Genomic DNA, 18,411 nt, shown 5'->3' with positions numbered 1-18,411 from the left:
TCCATGTCATTATCCATTCTTTTTTTTAAACTTTAAGCATTGTTATACCTAACTGATCACCATTAGGCTGGGAATCTTCGCTAACTCTTCTATCATTACCCGTCTCGATTACTGTATCGCATTCATGTCTGTTATTCAATTGCAATTTATAAAGATTGTAATTCCTGTCGATCGACGTGTACTAAAAATGATTCCCTATCTGACCAACACTTTTGGCAAACGTTGTAACCTTCTCAACCACTTTTGTGCTAATATTCCTTTAGGATGAAGCCCGTCTCTTAGGTGAAAATTAATATGCTGTCTGTTGTGTGATCTTGTTTTAATAATACTAGTATCTGTCTGAAATTTTAAGCGTATTCCTCCCAACAGATGTGTTTAACTGTTCAATTTGTGTGTTTAAAAGCTAAACTTCCTGTTTGATAAACTCGTCTGTTTCTAAAAAAGTATCTGTTTTATGACCTCTTTCTTGATTAAAGTTTGACGCAGAATATGGGAGAATGCAAGTAAATTTTACAGTTCCTAGTTTTTGAAAAACAAAGTTTTTAATTCTTTTGAACTGGATTAATATTTTCTCAGTAGCTTTTTTCGTAATTATTTGTACCTCCTATCGATGTACTCTTTGGACTGAGAAATTCTGTATTCTTAAGTGCCAGTCTTTGTAAGAATCAGGCAATTTAGGTAAAAATTAAAATATGGTTAGAAAAAACCTACCAAGCTAATCATGCTATTCAATACTAACCATCATTCTTAGTTAAAAAGTATTAGTCTTTCGTTTGTGTGTGTCTGGTAATATCAAATAACTTCATTAGAAAATTGGTTAGAATGATAGCAAATTACAGAGTTATCTCCCCTTATTTGTTAATTTCTAGTGCATTTCAACCAAATTGTATCTTCTATTACCAGAACAGAAAATGGAAATGAATGTTATTTTTGTGCATAACTACACATTATGAACTGAAATCAATGTCAAATTGGGTGGGTTTTTTTGTCATGTTTTCACCACTGCCTGATTCTTAGCCAGACTGGCACTTGTAAAAAGAACAAGTATTACATAAAACAGTCCAATTATATGCAAATTATTATGATATAAATACAAATTTTAATTTGGTGACGAGAACTATATTTTTTTTTCAAATGCAAAATTTCGTCTGCTCAATTGTTTGTAAAATTAAAAAAAAATATCAGTATTTAAAGTATAAAAATCATACGAGCTCACCGAAATATTTATGTTTTGGTTGTGTTTGACGGGGATCCGCTCCTGGATTACCCAATCGAAGCACTTCCTTCGTAACGTTGGTCCTATTTGTCACCACAAAAAGCAGATATCAACAAAAGCTTGGCTGTGAAAAAAGTCAAACTGTATTGATAGTAGGAACAACATAAAAAATCGGCGCAAATGAAATGCAGATCGGCGCAAATGCAAAACGCCGCATAAAAAATAGTATAAAATCCAGAACCAACAACCGTTACACTATGATTGCCAATTAGAGAATTCTTCAACATTGACCAAATGACGCAGAATAACTATTTACTTTTATATAGTATATATGTTGTGTACAAGTTATAATTTTGTACAAATTATAATTTGTACAAAAAAATTGTACAAATTATAATTTGTATTTTGACTTTGTATAAATTGTAATTTGCACAAAAAGTGCCTGTACAAATTACAATTTGTACAAAATTCGACTAAAATTCACTTTTAACTTGTACAATAATTTATAGTATGGATTGTGTTATAAAAAATAATATATACACACTATAGAACCTTCTAAACCTTATTTCAAATGCAAAAACACCTAGAGACAGCAAATGTAATTGGTACATGCATGCTAGTTAATTATTATAGCCGAATATAAATTATGAAAATATATTAGAAATTGGCCTCGCTAAGAACTCGTGATAGTTAAATAGAAATTGGCCACATTGAAAATTCAGATAGTATTAACTTTAACCTGAAGCGGGACAGACGGACGGATGAACGGACGAACGGACGCACAGACCAGAAAACATAATGCCCCTCTACTGTCGTAGGTGGGGCATAAAAATTGGCCTCAGTGACAATTTTGATAGTATCATAGAACAATGTAGAAATTGAAGCAATTAGGATAACACTAACGTTGAAAAACCAATCATATGTGACAGGAACCGTGTGCTGTCTGACCAACAGATCCAAGACAAATCACCATGAAATCAAAACAGAAATTATAAGAACTTGCTATTGGGTATAATGTCAGTATGATCATACCACAACTAGTCACCGATATATTTGTCTAATAATTGCATCTGGAGAATTTTGGTACAGTATCTGAACTGCTATAGGAAATTTTTTCACAACAACATTTGTGCACTTCCATATTCGCTATAAAAGCAGGATTTTTTTTTTATCTATTTTGGAGGCACATAGGAATGTGAAAAGCTAATGATTCCGTGTTATTCCCATTGCCATAATTCACTCACATACTCAAACAATGATACAGAAATATTTCTGTATTTTGTTAATAAGTTTGATTGTGTGGTCATGGAATACAACTTCTTTGGTGTGTATCAATGCTTTTATATGACAAGATCCATACCATAAATTATTGTACAAGATATAAGTGAATTTGAGTCAAATTTTGTACAAATTGTAATTTGCACAATCACTTTTTGTACTAATTACAATTTGTACAAAGTCAAATACAAATTATGATTTGTACAATATTTTTGTACAAATTATAATTTGTACAAAATGATAACTTGTACACAACATATATATATAAACATATGTTCGTTTATGGTAAGTCTGAAGTGCAATAATCAATAAATGTATCTTTATCAGTAAAAATCCACAAAACAGTTGACACATACATAGAAATAGAAGAATTTAAAACCGACAAGGAAGTTTACATTACTATTTTTAACACACTTATCAGTTAACTGAAGAACAGAAACGAATATGAGAGGTTTTAAATCACTTGTGTTTTTTGCTCTGGTGTTTGATTTTTCGATTTCCTTTTTGGTGAATGATAAAACAACGCGATCAGCTGGGACTAACAATGGAGCCTTTTTAACCGACAGTCACTACAATACATTAATGGATATGATATACCAAGAACGACAATCCAGGTTACGTTTGGAACAGTACGTTACGAAGATACATGAGCGAATGTTTGCTGTCGAACAGGAAAACTTAATTATGAAAGCAAAAATCAATTTATTAGAGAACAAAACATATGCTTGTTCTGACATAATCCTTCAAAACTTACAAAATGAAACCGATTTGTTGGCTGTCAATTATGAAGTTGTTTTAAAAGAACAAATTGATTATTCAAAAAGGACACTTGCAGTAGAAAAAGATATAAACGCACTAAAAAATGTAAACAGTTTTTCGGAATTGAAGCAAATCAATAATTCAACCTCGGATTGTTCTCAGTTAACACATGAGCTTCACATTTTGAAGGGTGACGTAAATGACTTGAAGTTAGATAGTATTGCCCGGAAACAGGACTTTATCGCACTTCTTAGGAAAAGTAACGATAATGAACAAAGTGTGAATCAAAGCTTTAGGCGTATTAACATGACACAGGAATCCCTGCAACAAAAGGTCAAAACAATGTCATCTAAAGGTAAGTCGTCCGATTGAGTTGAATATGTATAGATTCATAGATCGATGTTTGATTAAAGCCGCATCGGCAAAGGCACGTGCATGTTTCTATCCATGGGAAGACCCTCTATCAACGTATATTTACGATTTTAGAAGTGATTGTGACTTTAACATGCAAACAACACTTTCACCAAAACGAGTCTGTAAAATGCACCAGCGCTAATTCAATTATTTTGCGACCTTTGCCGCGAATGTCTTTTTTTTTTTAATATAATGCAGCAACAAGGAAAACTAGAATCGCTAAAAGCATCGCATAACACCGTGAAACATCGACAATGAAATCTCTGAAAATATTGCACATTTTGAAAGAATCGCTTGAAATCTCACCTATAATTAAACACCAGGGAATCGTTAAACTTTCACACAACACAGACAAACCACCAGAATCCGATTCCTCAATAAACTTTAAAAGAAAAACAACACATTGATAGTCTGACTTGGTACAGAAATACACCACTTCGCGTTTTTAAAACATTGGAACAGGACGCGTAATTTTTGTATTTCATCGGGAAATAAAGTATAATTCTTGAATCGCTCTCGATGATTGTCAGTCAGTCAGTCAAACGCACAGATTAATATACTGCAATATGCTTTAATTTGAAGAATTCAAAATGGCCTTTTTCTAAAAATTCATCTATTAAAACTTATATCCTATATCGATCGCACAGGAAATGCTCCAAAAATAAACTGGCCGCTCAAGCTGCAAGGCGAAAAATAATATCATCTTGCAAGTAGGTAATAGTTGTAACTTTGGCGTACAGTAAAGTAACGTATTTCACAGTGCAAGAATTACAATATACGGTTCGCCATTAAGTTATTTAGTGTACGGGCATTCCAAGTGGTTTTGAATCAGTTACACACATAATTGATAATTTTTTGATTGAACATATTGACATGTTCTATTACTTTCATTTTTTCAGTTGCATTGACATCTTGTACAGCGATAAGCTATTCAACAATGAGCATATCTGATGTCATCAAGTTTCCACGTGTTTTGTTTCACGAAGGAATACAGAACTTATCAGCTTTTACCAAAACGGGAGTTTTCACGTGCAGAGAAAGTGGACTGTACGTTGTATTTATGAATTTAATAACTGGTACTACCTCCGCTTATATTAAAATATTCAGAAACTCCCAGGTGATTTCCGTTTTGTATACGAGTAGTGGTACTGAGCAATCTCCATTGCACGCTGCCACATCGGGATCTGGAATGGGAGCTGTAGAACTGGTAGCAGGCGACACCATTGTCGTAAAAGCAGAGAGCAACAACATTATATTTAATCCGTCAACTTGTTTAACAATCGTAAAGATTTTATGATATGCACGCGAAGACACCATTCCGAAAATTAATTAACACCGCATATGGCAAAATCAAAGATACTCTATTCAAATGATTTGCACCACTTGACTTTGTCCTTTTGTTTTTTTTATCAAATGACTTCCCTTAGCTTAAAATTACTTTAAATTTGCGGATACTGCAGTCCTTTTCCGTCATATATGTAAAACTAATGTATCTTTAAAAAATTTCTTTTGTGGATATTTACCAAACAAATTGTGTAATTCTAAGGGAAAATGCTTAAATATTAACGAAAGGGAAAGGTTGAAATCATCATGTTTTAAAAAGAATTTGGCCGAAAACTTAAGAAAGCAGGTAATTTAAAAGTTATGTTACTTTAATATACAACCTACAAGGTGTTTCCCTATATGCGAACAAATCACGATTTTCAGTCATTTCATATGATCTCATATAGCAATTATACTATGGTTACGCTTCAGATTTTAAAACTAAAACGGCCGAAAGATTTCAGAGTAAACAATGTCCATCTGTTCACGGACAGAAGCCTTAAAACATGTACAATGCACCTATATGCGAACAAATTGTTCATTCGACATACTAGGTATTGGCATATTGGCATTTTTATGCAAAAGGCTTATATAATCCTATCGTAATGGCTGTTGTCATGTTAAGGCAAAATGACCGCTATGCAAATTAGCAAATTACCCCAAATTTTGCCATATGGCCACATAATGAATGTTCCTGTTAAAAGACAGTATCATGATTTTCAGTGGGTGTCGTTTGTTGCTGTATATTATATTAGTTAATCTTTTGTTGTCTTGTGCATACATAGCTTATTTTGTTTGAATTGTTTTTCATTCCTCATTTCGGGCCTTCTTAGATTTCTATGCGCAATATGAATTTAGTTTATTTATGAATGCAATGACCTTTAATTGCCAACCTTCTACGTCATTTGGTCTTTGGTGGAAAGATTTCCCATTGGCAATCATACCCTTATCTTTATTTTTATATGGACCTGTGAAAATTGAATTCAATGCTGATTTTGTCTACTGCTACTTTGTAAATCCAGGTTCTTGTGCAAATGAGTGAGCTTATGGCATATACATGTACCAGCGGTTGCAAGATTTTTTGTAGCTAGTTATTTGATAAATTTTTACGACCATACTTACCCTTCCAGCCACCCTGAGATCACCTCATGTTTTTGGTGGGTGACACTTGTTTTGCTTTGTGTTTAGTTTTCTATGTTGTGTCTTGTGTATATACTATTTCAGCCATGGTTCAATACATTGATATATTTCTTTTTGTAGCGGTTGAATATCAAAATTAAAAAGCCTTTTTTCGAAAAAGAATTTTAAATATGGTGTATCGGATATATGATAAATGCATTTCTTGAAATTCTATTCCTCAAGTTTGGTTTGCTTTTACATGAATACCACGCCAATTAGTACAAAAGTCCATTTCCATAACAGTTTAGGACACTTTCGTCAAGTGTTAAAAGATTGTGAATTGAATTATTGTAAAACATTTTAACTGTATTGCAAGCGATCTTTAATGTTTCTTCATTGCTTTGAAATTGAAGTATCACATAATACGCTTTTAACCAACCTCCAACTTCTCTATATTGTTATACACTTCTCCTCATTTTACAGAAAAAGTTGAAATCAAATTGTAATAGCACATTTATTCAATATACAACTTAACAATAACATTGCACAATACCATAAATTACGCACACAAAATTAAAAAAATAAAACTTAACAATAAATACTACCAGTAATTTGTTTTTGAGGCTGAAAAGTATTAAATTAACGTTTGAAACACGAGAGCCCAATATCCACTAAGTGAAGAAGTTAATCAACTTCTTATAACTTATATGAAAGACTGTACATATATCATTTTGTACTTTTACGTCACAATATGTCCATGAATTTCATATTTTATACAATTTTTACTGAATAAATTAATTCTCAAGATAAGGATCACTCTTTCCTTTTTTTACAACAACATGTACATAATTAAATAATGAATGATACAACTTCATAGCTGTTAAGGTGGTACCCAACACTTTCACTAAAATTAATTTGGCTCGTTTAATTTTCATAAAATTTTGACAATGCATTTACTTTGAACCTTTAACAAAAATATAAAAATATCAAAAACTTTGAACCAACCGTTTTGTCAGAAAAAATGCTCTGGTTATATAGTAGTTTGACAAATGCCAACTTTGATCAGTGAGAAGCTTAATATTCCCTTTACAATACAACGTAATTAAAACGTTTAGCTGACTTTACAGAGTTATCTCCCTGTAGTGTTAGGTACCACCTTTAATTAAATGAGTTCTCTCATGCTGACTAGTCTCTTCAGAGCAATATACTTCTAGTACACAAATCTCTAAGAAAACAAGATTTTATCTGGTCGCTATTTTCCATACTATGTATGGTTTTTTACTCTGAATAATGCAATAATAGTCCATGATAAAAAGCTTTAAGAAAACAATATTTTATCTGGTCGCTTTTTTCCATGCTATGTATGTTGTTTTACTCTTAATAATGCACCAATAGTCCATGATAAAGCTTTAAGAAAACAACATTTTATCTGGTCGCTGTTTTCCATGCTATGTATGTTTTTGACTCTTAATAATGCATCAATAGTCCATAGTCCATGCAGTGTTGAGGACCCGCATCTTATGGGACTAATTTACAATTGGTCCCAGAAATCTATTCAGCTACTGGCATCTGTTCTGTATGTATTCGTCGATGAGCATTGAGGGTGCTGATTAAAGTGAACCCTTTACCGCAGATATCGCATCTATGTGGTCTTTCACCTACAATAAACAAACACAAAATAAATAAGAAATGAGATCAAACATTAAGAACAAGCAACTAACAAACAAGAAACAAAACATTCATAACTCTGGTGGCCATGCAAGTGCCAAGTGGCCACTTATATTTCCAAAAGATGTGGCATGCAAACTCCCTTCTCGTCAAAATTTGCAGATGAAGATCATCAATAAAAACATTATATTTCTTTGTTGAAGTCGGAGACAATTAAACCGTTCGGAACAAACATTATACTTATTGGCAAAAGAATTTCACTGGGCAAACTGGTTTTATGCAATGTAAGAGAAAAGATATAAATACATTTGAACCTACCAGTATGAGTGTAGCAATGAATTTTCATGTCAATCTTCTGGTGAAAACCTTTTCCACAATACGGACAGGTAAATGGTTTGAAGTTGGTATGAGTGCGCATATGCGTATGTAAATTAGATGCTCTGTTGAATGCTTTGTTGCATGTAGGGCAGACGTATGGTTTTACGGTTGTATGCGTCAGACGATGTCTCGTGAGATTTCCCGGTTGTCTGAACGCTCGTCCACAGACTTCACACTTGAATGGTTTGTCTCCTGTATGGATTCTCTGAAGAAAAAAAAGAATTAGGTTAAGATTTGTTATGGACAGTTAAGGAATAACAGTACTGTAGTTGAAGAGTTGCCACCGTCAATTGTAGATTTGACGGTCGCAAATGCAGTTTTACTGGCGACGCGTAGCGGAGACCGTAAAACGGAGATTTGCGACCGTCAAATCAAAATTGACGGTGGCAACTCTTCAACTACAGTACTGTTATTCCGATTCTAATGCATTACAAAAAGAAAAAAATCCGATAAAACTTGAAAAAATGTCTAAATATGTCAAATAAAAAAAATCCGCGAAACTTCTTGAATGATTTTGGCACAAAGACGTCATGGCTAAACGTGACGTCATACAAATGAAAACTTGCCAACTGGACGTTATTACGTTACCTGTACGCTTCAAATTCGGATAAAATTACATTAAAACGGCGAATTCGAGGTAGGTGTTGTTTTATTTTCGATTATATAGTAGTAATCGAACATTTGTTGATTCACCAATTCAAAATGGCTGGTCCCTCCTTAGTTACGCCTGGTCAACTGTGGATTTGACGGCAACTTTTAGCCAATGAAAAAAATTGTTACATCCAAATTGCATTAGAATTAACTATGTCCTACCATTGAAATCTTCCTCGATGCGTCATACAAAATTCTTATATGGTTTTGTTCAAGATCAGTTGTAATCACTATTGTAAATGTTTGTTTGCGTTGTCATGTTTTTTTTTTCTTTTGGCTAAATTGTTTTTGTATTTTTTTATTTATTTTTTATTTTTTGCTGTTATGGTTTATTCATGAAAACTATTTTTCTTTGACCTTTGGAAATTATTTTAAAAATCGACATTTCATAAGTTTTCGATGTGAAAACTAAATCTAATTATTTACTTCAATAAATATTTTTTTAATTTATTTAGGATTTATTTATTTTAACATTTCATTGGCTCTGATATTGTAAAAAATAAACTACTTGTATAGCTGACAATACGTTATGGTCTTAGCTCATTGTTTAAGGCCGTAGGGTGACTTATAGTTGTTAATTTCTGTGTTATTTTGGTCTCTTGCGTAGAGTTGTCTCATTGGCAATCATTCGACAGCTCTTTTATTTAGTATTATAGGACTTGTATAATTATAGTATTCAGTATTGTGAATTTATGTGTCATGAGTATAAATACTCTTCTGAAATAATTTCAAACAGTTTATCTAATGTTTGATATAGTTTGCCCTAACAGTTGTTATAACAAAAACAGTCCCAGTACCGCATATGGCGACTGTAATTTTTAATCCTCGTATATTTGATATAAATTTGATTTTATTGAATGATTTGAAGATGGCTGTGAAAAGCAGGTGTATTCTAATGTGATTTAAATTGTTCGACACAATATTGATATAAAACAGTGATAATATTGACACTAAATTAGATTTGTTAACAAAGGTCGCGTGTCCGGAACTAGCAAGTGTTTCGAATGGTCCGCTATTTGTCAGACAATTACCTTTGTCAACAATTTGAAGAGGTGAAAATCTTTTAAAATAATAAAAAGGTATCTAAACTTTGTGACAATTATTGGAAGTACAGCGCATTTAATTGTAAAAGGGATGTGATCTGAATTTACCAATTTAATTTGTATTTCAGTACATTTTGAAACTAATTCTAAAATAAATATTTGAAATAATTGCTTAACTGTTATAGAATTTATAAGTAAATTAGCAGGGTCAAAACGTTAAAAGGGTTCCAAAACTGTACAATGTATATCGGCACCGGGATATCTTAGGGGAAAGGGTCTTTCTTATATCATTTACTAGGATATAGTACTGTGTGCGGTATTTCAACTTTCATATACAATTGTCTAAGAACATTTTACTGAGGTACCGAGGAGAGAAATAGCATCACAACGATAGAAGCGTATGAAATTTCGCTATAAACAGTCATGCAAAAAAACAAAAACGAGTTGTGTTTCTGCTATAGATAAAGTTAATAATTTTATTTAAAAAAGAATACCTGATTTTTTTTTAAGTTATCAAAATACTCAAGTCGATTTATTTGGTTAAACTATTATACTCTATACAGATCTTTTAATATACACTATCTGTTTAATTTTAAAATGTATCTATTCTCGTTTACTAGTATATGGTAATAATGGTAAAATAATGTTGAAAAAGAAAGAATTTTTATTAATTATTCGCTCGCCCCTTATTTATGTCAAATGAATAAAACAATTGCTTACAGACTGGTTACAATATTCTCAGAGAACTAAAATGATAAAATAGAAAACTAGTTTGGTCATATTTCAACTAATATTGGAATGCTGCTTGTCAGAACTTGGAAAATAAAATCAGTCTCGGTTATAAACACAAACTGTCAAAACTGACAACTCGGGAACAAAACGTTTTAAACATTTTAAAATTTAGACTTATAAAGTATCAAGATTTTCTAAATTATTAATTGAATTAAATTTAATCCGATCATCTCATTAGTTCACGTTAAACCAGATTAATCTAAAGATGTTTTCTCATGGTATTCGGGAAAATCGTTCAATTCATAATTAATCATTTTCAAAATTAAGATTTAAATTACATATAGACTCATAATATTTTATTTTAATATCCTTGCAAATAACTATAAATTTCTTTCTCTAGATTTGAATTCTCTTTTTTCATCATTAGACAAAAAAGGTATAATTTTCTGGTAGAATAATTCTATATTTAATTTTCTACAATTTACAGACAGAAAAGTTATTGTTGGCGACAGTATTTCAATTGTTTACTAATAACGTTAAGCATATCCCATAATTTTTGTTTTTGTGGTTGGTTTTGGCACTGTTCTCGTTTTCGCAATATTTGTTAATGTTCAAAAGTGTTTCAACATTACGCAATACAATACAAAACTGTCATCAGTATTTCTAAAGGTATATAATATTTCATTCAAATATCCTTTAAATAAACATTTAGTTTCAGAAAGATAATTTCAAATAGTAAGGAAGAATATAATAGAATAAAAAAATTTCATACATAATTTCAACGTTTAGAAACATTTATTTTGTCTTCTATAATCCAAATGCCTTTGCCTAAATAATAGTGGCCAATTGTGCAATCGGTTCAAGCTACATTACTGGTATACGTATTTCACAGAGGACTTTGAAATATGGTGAATTCTGATTCGAATTGTGATATATTTTTCTGTTAAAAAATGTTTTCAATAGTATAAATATTGGTTGGAAAACAAACATGCAATGGATGATTTCTGAATGAAATTTACAGAATAGAGCATCATGGTTTAAAAAAAGTCACCTACATGACCAAAAATATAAAAATAAAGAAATTTGATATGATCACCAATGAGACATCTATCCAGTAAATTCAAATACATTTGATGTAAGCAATTATTGGCAACCGTACGGTCTACGATATTGAGAAAAACGTTTACCGTACTGTCTGATATAAAAAAAAATCGACATCAAAAATATGAACAATTCAATCGAAAAAACTAACGGCCTAATTAAAAACAAACAATTTACGAAAAACAAATATGGCAAACAATGAACCAACGACAAACACATAACTGCACGTTGCTGGCTACGAAAGTTTCATACAGAAGGTGGCGGGTTAAAGCATGTTTGTTAGCTCCGAACACTCTCCTAACCTGGAACAATGGTATAACAGCACACCATATGAAGCATAGAAATTATTAAATTAAACACGAATCTTACCTTGTGTGTTACTAAAGTATTGCTTCTTGAGAATGCTTTTCCACATACATCACATTTGTACTTTTTGATTGGTGGAGGTTTCTCTGCATTGATTCGTCTGCTTCTAAGTCCCGCCATGTGTAGTAATGCTGGGTGAAGTAAACCGGAATGAGGCTGAATACCTCCGAAATACTGCATCATCTGTGCGTTTGGTGACAATTGCGGAACTTGTGTTGCTGGTGTTGGTAAATACGGAGAAGAACCGAGGAGATGAGACATTGCTAAAACTTGTCCATTCGGGTAAAATGGTGCCGGTGGAAGAGCAATGTTAGTGTTATTTGTTGTTTCATTTTTATTGCAATCTTCTGTGTAATGTCTGCTGGAAGAAAATGTTTCTGGGTATAACTCTGATCTGTCCGATTTGTTTCTGTGCGTTATTTCGCCGGGTTCATTGTTAACTTCGTCGTTTTCGTGTCGGGTTTCTGTACTCTCAGTCTTTTTAAAAAGCCTTGTTAAGTTCTGGAAATAATTTGTAAATGGTATGGACGTGTTCACTTCAGTAAACGCGTTCGTTGTTAGTTCACTGTCTTTTTGGTCTTCAGTAGACAAATTTGATTTGCTATGTGCCAAGTGAGATTGGTAATCGGTTGTTTCAGTTGTCCATGGTGGTATGAATAAGCCAGGAAAGTATCCAAATGGAGGGGGTGCACCAAAGGGTATAGTTGGAAACGCTGCTGAATGTTGAGTTGAACTTGCTAATTTACTTATCTTACTAAATGCTGAACTTTCGGAAGGTGTTATGATTTGAGGTCGGAATGGTATGAAAGATTTAGGAAGGTCCATTTCATATGATGATGTTGGTGAAGTTGTTCCGTTCGAAGAAACATTTGATATCGGACTTGTTCCACATTCCTCCATGCCAGAATCTGAAAAGTGATATTAAAAAATATAAAAATATATTTTGCTTTATTTTTTACAATCATATTTCAAAAGTGATACTGCTTATGATTTGTTTCTATTTCTAGTATCTATTTTTTGCATTTATTATTTGTTCCAAATTTGTATGATATTTTTCTTAGCATTTACAAGCTCAAAAAATACAACTATATATTTCTACTTTGTTTTATGATATCATTTATTTTTTTCTTGGTTTCTTTTTACATCTTTGTTTCATTTCAATTTTTTGTTAATGGAATTACAACTTCTATCTTCATTTCATTTCATTTTCAAATAAATTTTTTTTTAATACAAGTCCAGAAGTACATGTATTTATTTTATGTAAAAGAAATTAAAGTAAAATATGTAATTTGAATATGATAAAATTAATGAATACCTGAGCTGCATGAACATTCTGTTTCTTCCTGTAACATTTTGTCCTCCATTGGAAATTCTGCCGTGTCCGACATTTCTTCGCCAAAAAACTGTGATTAAAATAATAAGTAGCTTTTAAGTTATACCTTTATGTAAAGATAAATATTACAATAGAATAAATTGGATTATTTTATTGTATTTTTCAATTGGCGAATCACCTGGAACTTAGGTGAAAGGTCATTCGATAGGTGAGCTTTGATTGGCTATTAGAATTTCGTGTACATGTACAAGGAAAAGGCCTTACTTTTTGCCAAGTCTAGATATTAATATTTTTCATCAATATAATTCAAAATAATAAACAAAAAAAAGAATAAAATGTTTTTACTTGCCAACTTGTATTTTAGACGATTAATTTTTTAAAACTTATGTATTACTCTCCATTTTTATGATAATATTATACATCGATTTTAGAAAAGAGACAGAGAGAAGTAATTTAATTATGACATTATTTGAAAACTCTAAAAATCTGTGAATAATACAACCTAATAGATGTAGAATTAACAGTACCATTTTAAGAAAAAATTGTAAAACCTCCAAACCGAAAAAAACCACAGGAATTATAGAAAACGACCTATCTCGAGAAAGAAAAAGGAAAATTTTCATGCCAAAGAAAATGCAAAGAAAAATCAGACTTCTGAAAACAATAATTTCAAAGATAAAAGGTTTGATTTCCACGAGTTAGTAGCGGCTGTGTAGTATATGTGATAAACAATTTTTTTTATGCAATGCAGACATTAGAGATTTCTTTTAATTTCCGCTTTCTTTAATTAAAATATATCTGCAGTGTTATACCTATAAGTTTATTTCTTTTTACACTATATTTATTTGTTATCAACAATTTTAACGAAAGTGTTTAAAGTTTGATTTCTTGAGAAATTAAAACATAAAATACAAAAAGACCCCGTTGTGAGATCAATCATTGTCTTGTGACTCATGTGGCGATTCTAACTATGAAATCGTATTGGAACAAACAAGGTGCTGATCCGGAGTATCGAGGCGTTACCGCGCACAGGTGATATTTTCACACTTATTTGTGAACATACTGTCCGCCACACGACTGACCATGATAGATTAACACAATAATGTGATTTGTCAACAAATAACTTAATCACATGTATACCAAAACAGATTGATAATTAAACATATATTATTATTTGATAATTTCCATTAATTGATTAATAAACTTCTAGAAGGTTACCGCGTTTCGAAAGTTTTCAGCAGTTCAAAACATATTGATAATTAAACATATATTGTTATTTAATAATTTACATTAATTGATTAATAAACTTCTAAAAGGTTATACCGCGTCTCGGAAGTTTTAAGCAGTTCAATTTTCAATATTTATCCTGTTGAAGTATATGTGTAATGCAATTTACTTGTATTGAGAGCTGACCAGACTGGTGCCGCATTGAAATAAATTCGTCAAGAACGAATATTACTGAAAATAAACTGCCGTTAATCTTTTTTTTCAAATAAATTTGATGTTTCATATATAATTTTTTTAATATTAAGTCAAAAAGGACTATAAATATTCTTGAAAAACCAGCATTTATTTATCAAATAGTAAAAGAAAGATGCTTTACCGTTAACTTAAAAAGGTTAATATGCTTTCATCCAAGTAAAGTAACGTTATTTTTTTACAATTTAAAAAAAAAACGGTTATTATTTGGTTTGATTTGCATGGGACGACTTTTTTTGACAAACACGAAAAACAAAAGGACAGAAAAATTCAAAGGGACATTAACAAACTATATTTCATAAATACAGACGACATCAGGGCCTAAAAGAAAAAAACACGACTCACATCTGTCAACAAAAACACTTCTTAGAAACTACTTAAAAAATTGAGAGAACAAAAAGTACAATTAAAGGGTGCGCAGATGTCCAGGAAGGGAAGATAATAAAGCTATATTTTGGAAAATAGAAATATTGCCCACATCATGATTTAACTGAAATCCTAATAAAGTAATGTCTTTGAAAATAAAACGAAACGGCTCTTATTTGTCCCTATCAAGGTTAAACTGTAAAAAAGCTATAAAAAAAACTAATACAAAAATTAAATTCAGTGCGAGCCGAAACGTTTAATGTTTTGCAGGACCAACTTTATTTCAAACTCGTTCTCGTCCTAATTAAGTAACCTCCAACAGACGCAAGTCAAAGAACAAATGAACAATCGACAACTTGGAATTCTTCATATCAAAGATGAAATATTCGTAAAGATGAATTATGATATTCAGTATATAATATTTTCAAAATCTAAATCCGAAATCATGACAACTTTAAAGAAAACTGTAGCTCAATAATTCGGCTATCAATTCCTTCTGTTTGACGAACTAATTTTGTTTATCTATAAATTCTAATGATCATATTTACCTTCTGATAGATCATCTCGTGGTCACTCAACTTCCAAATCATGTTTCTTTCTTTCTGTTGATACTAGCTGCCAAAGTTAACAATTTTAAAATGGTATTATTTTTACGTTTACTAACATTTAAATAATAGAATATGACCGCAATGATTCATTATAAGTCACTTTAACCAGAGGTGTATTGCAGTTTTAGGTTAGATTATCCCTTAATAATTTAAAGTCAACTTCAGAGGAAGGCCGCCATGACCATACTTTTACCAGTATGAGTACTGGAGTTAAATTGATACGGGAAAGTTCATATACCCCCTGCAGGACAATCGTATTTTATTTTTAAATCTTACTGAATGTGAGAAAATAATGAGTTTAATCTGTCTGTTACGGTTCCTTTTTCATGCATATGTTGTCAAGCCCAAATTAATGTTTTAATTAACTGATTGATTGATTAATTGATAGATTGAATCATGATTGATTGATTGATTGATATACGGTCCTTTAACCATACATGTTTGTCTGGTCATTTCGTTGTTGATATTGTTGATTTTCGGTTCGTTGTCGCATGCTGGTGTTTGTCTGGTCATTTCGTTGTTGATATTGTTGATTTTCGGTTCGTTGTCGCATGCTGGTGTTTACAGATCCACATTGCTTATCCCTAAAGTGACTTTTTTTCAAATTACAAAACACAAAGGGTAGACTATGTTTTGTGAAATAAAGTTACCTTGACCTTGACTTTTCCTATTCGACAGTAAAACCATTGTCAAGGACATAACGTTACGCAGCTAAACCGGTCGGATCCGTTAGTGATAGGTCGTTAGACAATATATATATATATATATATGCTCTCATCAAATGTTCCTTCTTTTTCTAGACATAGTCTAAATTTTCTGTCATTCTACCCAGTCAATCAACTTTGCTTCAAAAATGCCTATCAATTTCAGAAAAGAGGGGGAACTTCTATAGGGACATAAATCAAAGATAACAGACAAAATATGTCAAAAAGACAAAAGACGAACAAGTTCACATAATACAATTGAGACGACAAACCAATCAAATAGCAGAAAAAAGCCGAATTCCCCAATTTGTCTTAAACACAGCGAGATAATCCCCTGCATCATTATTCTGGAGGCGGGCTTCAGTTGGACTCTAATAAAAATATGCACTGTCTTTTTTTTTTTTTTTGTTTTAAACCAAATCAAGATTGAGATTTCACAATTCATCAAAAAGTATATTTTACGGTTGACTGTTGTGGAATAACCGTTTCACAGATGATATCGGATATGTTCCTTACGTCGTAACTACAATCTTCTTCCCTTTCGCGAATTTGACCTACCGAATAAGACTATTTACCAAATTTGTAATAACATGAGCAACATGACGGGTGCAATATGTGGAGCAGGATCTGCGTGCCCGTCCGGAGCACCAATGATCACCCCTTAGTTTTTGGTGGTTTTTTTGTTGCTTATTCTTTAGTTTTCTGTGTTGTGCCATGTATACTATATTGTTTTGCTATTTTCTGTTTGACTTTTTCATTTTTAACCATGGCGTTGTCAGTTTATTTTCGATTTATGAGTTTGACTGTCCCTCTGTTATCTTTCGTTCCTCTTTTATATACTGCAATTTTATTTTTGAAGCTTTCGAAATAGAATCAAAATATTTCCCTCCAATTTAGCCTTATGAAAGCTCAGTTTCAAAAACACTTTTAACGGACTGCAATAAATTTTGATACTCTGCAATATTCGTTCTCAAAATGGATTGTTTTGAATCTTTGCAAATTGGCTAAAATTCTATGTTTTTTGCCTGAAATCTAATGAATTTCTTTTTGTTTAGAGAAATTGCATCAAACTTTTAAATACTACAGCTTAATTCAATTTTTCTTAGAAAAAAAAAGACAATTCTCAGCTACCTTCAAATTCTTCCTGCAATAACAAAAGAAAATAAATAATATACATACTAATATTTTAGCATTTCCCTGTTCTAAGTCATATTGTACTTTTAAATTTATACAATAAACTAAATTTTTAGCCTTCTGAAATCTTACATTCAAAACTCAAGGCTAAATTTTTAGCTTTCAAAGATTCTCAATTAATTGTAATCAGCTCGAGTTTTAACTATAAATTTGATCAGTTTGAACAAAAACAGTTGATACATGAAAAAAAATGCTAAAGTTTTAGTAAAAAAAAATAACATGTTGATCGCAATGCAATATAGTAAATTGTAAATTATAAGCCTGGTACCTTTGATAATCGATTTTGGAGATGAAATTTAGCGACTTTAGCGATCATTATTTTGATTTGATCACGAAAATCACGAGTAAGAGTTTACATTTAAGTTTTGAAACAAGCACTAGAATTGAATGTCCTACAACATTCATAAACTGTCATCAACATGTAGAATAGTTTATCATTATTATACTAATCGACTTTTGGTGGGATTTTATTTCTCAATCTGTAGGAATTATGTGGTTTTGGTAGGATTGATATTCTTTTCGACATTTTGAGATTGCCTCAGGCATCAGCAACCTCTTCAATACTATAAAACTATAGTTTGTACCAGGCAGTATATATATTGTACATATGCCTCATTCAATGTAAAGCGCTAGAAATTAATAGAAATGTACTCTTTTGTAATTTAAGTGATATAGTTCC

At 31.5% G+C, this 18,411-nt stretch overlaps 2 protein-coding genes across 2 annotated transcripts; one reads left to right on the top strand and one right to left on the bottom strand.

Moving 5' to 3' along the window:
- Window positions 1-2,913: 2,913 nt before the first annotated feature.
- LOC134690827 (uncharacterized) lies at window positions 2,914-5,189 on the top strand. The gene is made up of 2 exons (XM_063550928.1): window positions 2,914-3,608; window positions 4,567-5,189. Exons 1-2 carry the CDS (start codon window positions 2,939-2,941, stop codon window positions 4,962-4,964), a joined length of 1,068 nt encoding a protein of 355 aa, XP_063406998.1. The 5' UTR covers window positions 2,914-2,938; the 3' UTR covers window positions 4,965-5,189.
- Window positions 5,190-6,634: 1,445 nt separating this feature from the next.
- LOC134690826 (zinc finger protein 160-like) lies at window positions 6,635-15,849 on the bottom strand. The gene is made up of 5 exons (XM_063550927.1): window positions 15,775-15,849; window positions 13,364-13,451; window positions 12,052-12,956; window positions 8,096-8,360; window positions 6,635-7,767 (listed from the first exon to the last, which is right to left on the bottom strand). The coding sequence occupies exons 1-5, from the start codon at window positions 15,814-15,816 to the stop codon at window positions 7,661-7,663; spliced, it is 1,407 nt and encodes a 468-aa protein (XP_063406997.1). The 5' UTR covers window positions 15,817-15,849; the 3' UTR covers window positions 6,635-7,660.
- Window positions 15,850-18,411: the final 2,562 nt, after the last annotated feature.

The sequence above is a fragment of the Mytilus trossulus genome, chromosome 11 (genome assembly GCF_036588685.1).
Source record: "Mytilus trossulus isolate FHL-02 chromosome 11, PNRI_Mtr1.1.1.hap1, whole genome shotgun sequence".
NCBI classification, from domain to species: domain Eukaryota; kingdom Metazoa; phylum Mollusca; class Bivalvia; order Mytilida; family Mytilidae; genus Mytilus; species Mytilus trossulus.
Note: the sequence above shows the minus strand (reverse complement) of the source record. Positions and strands in the feature narration are given on the sequence as shown.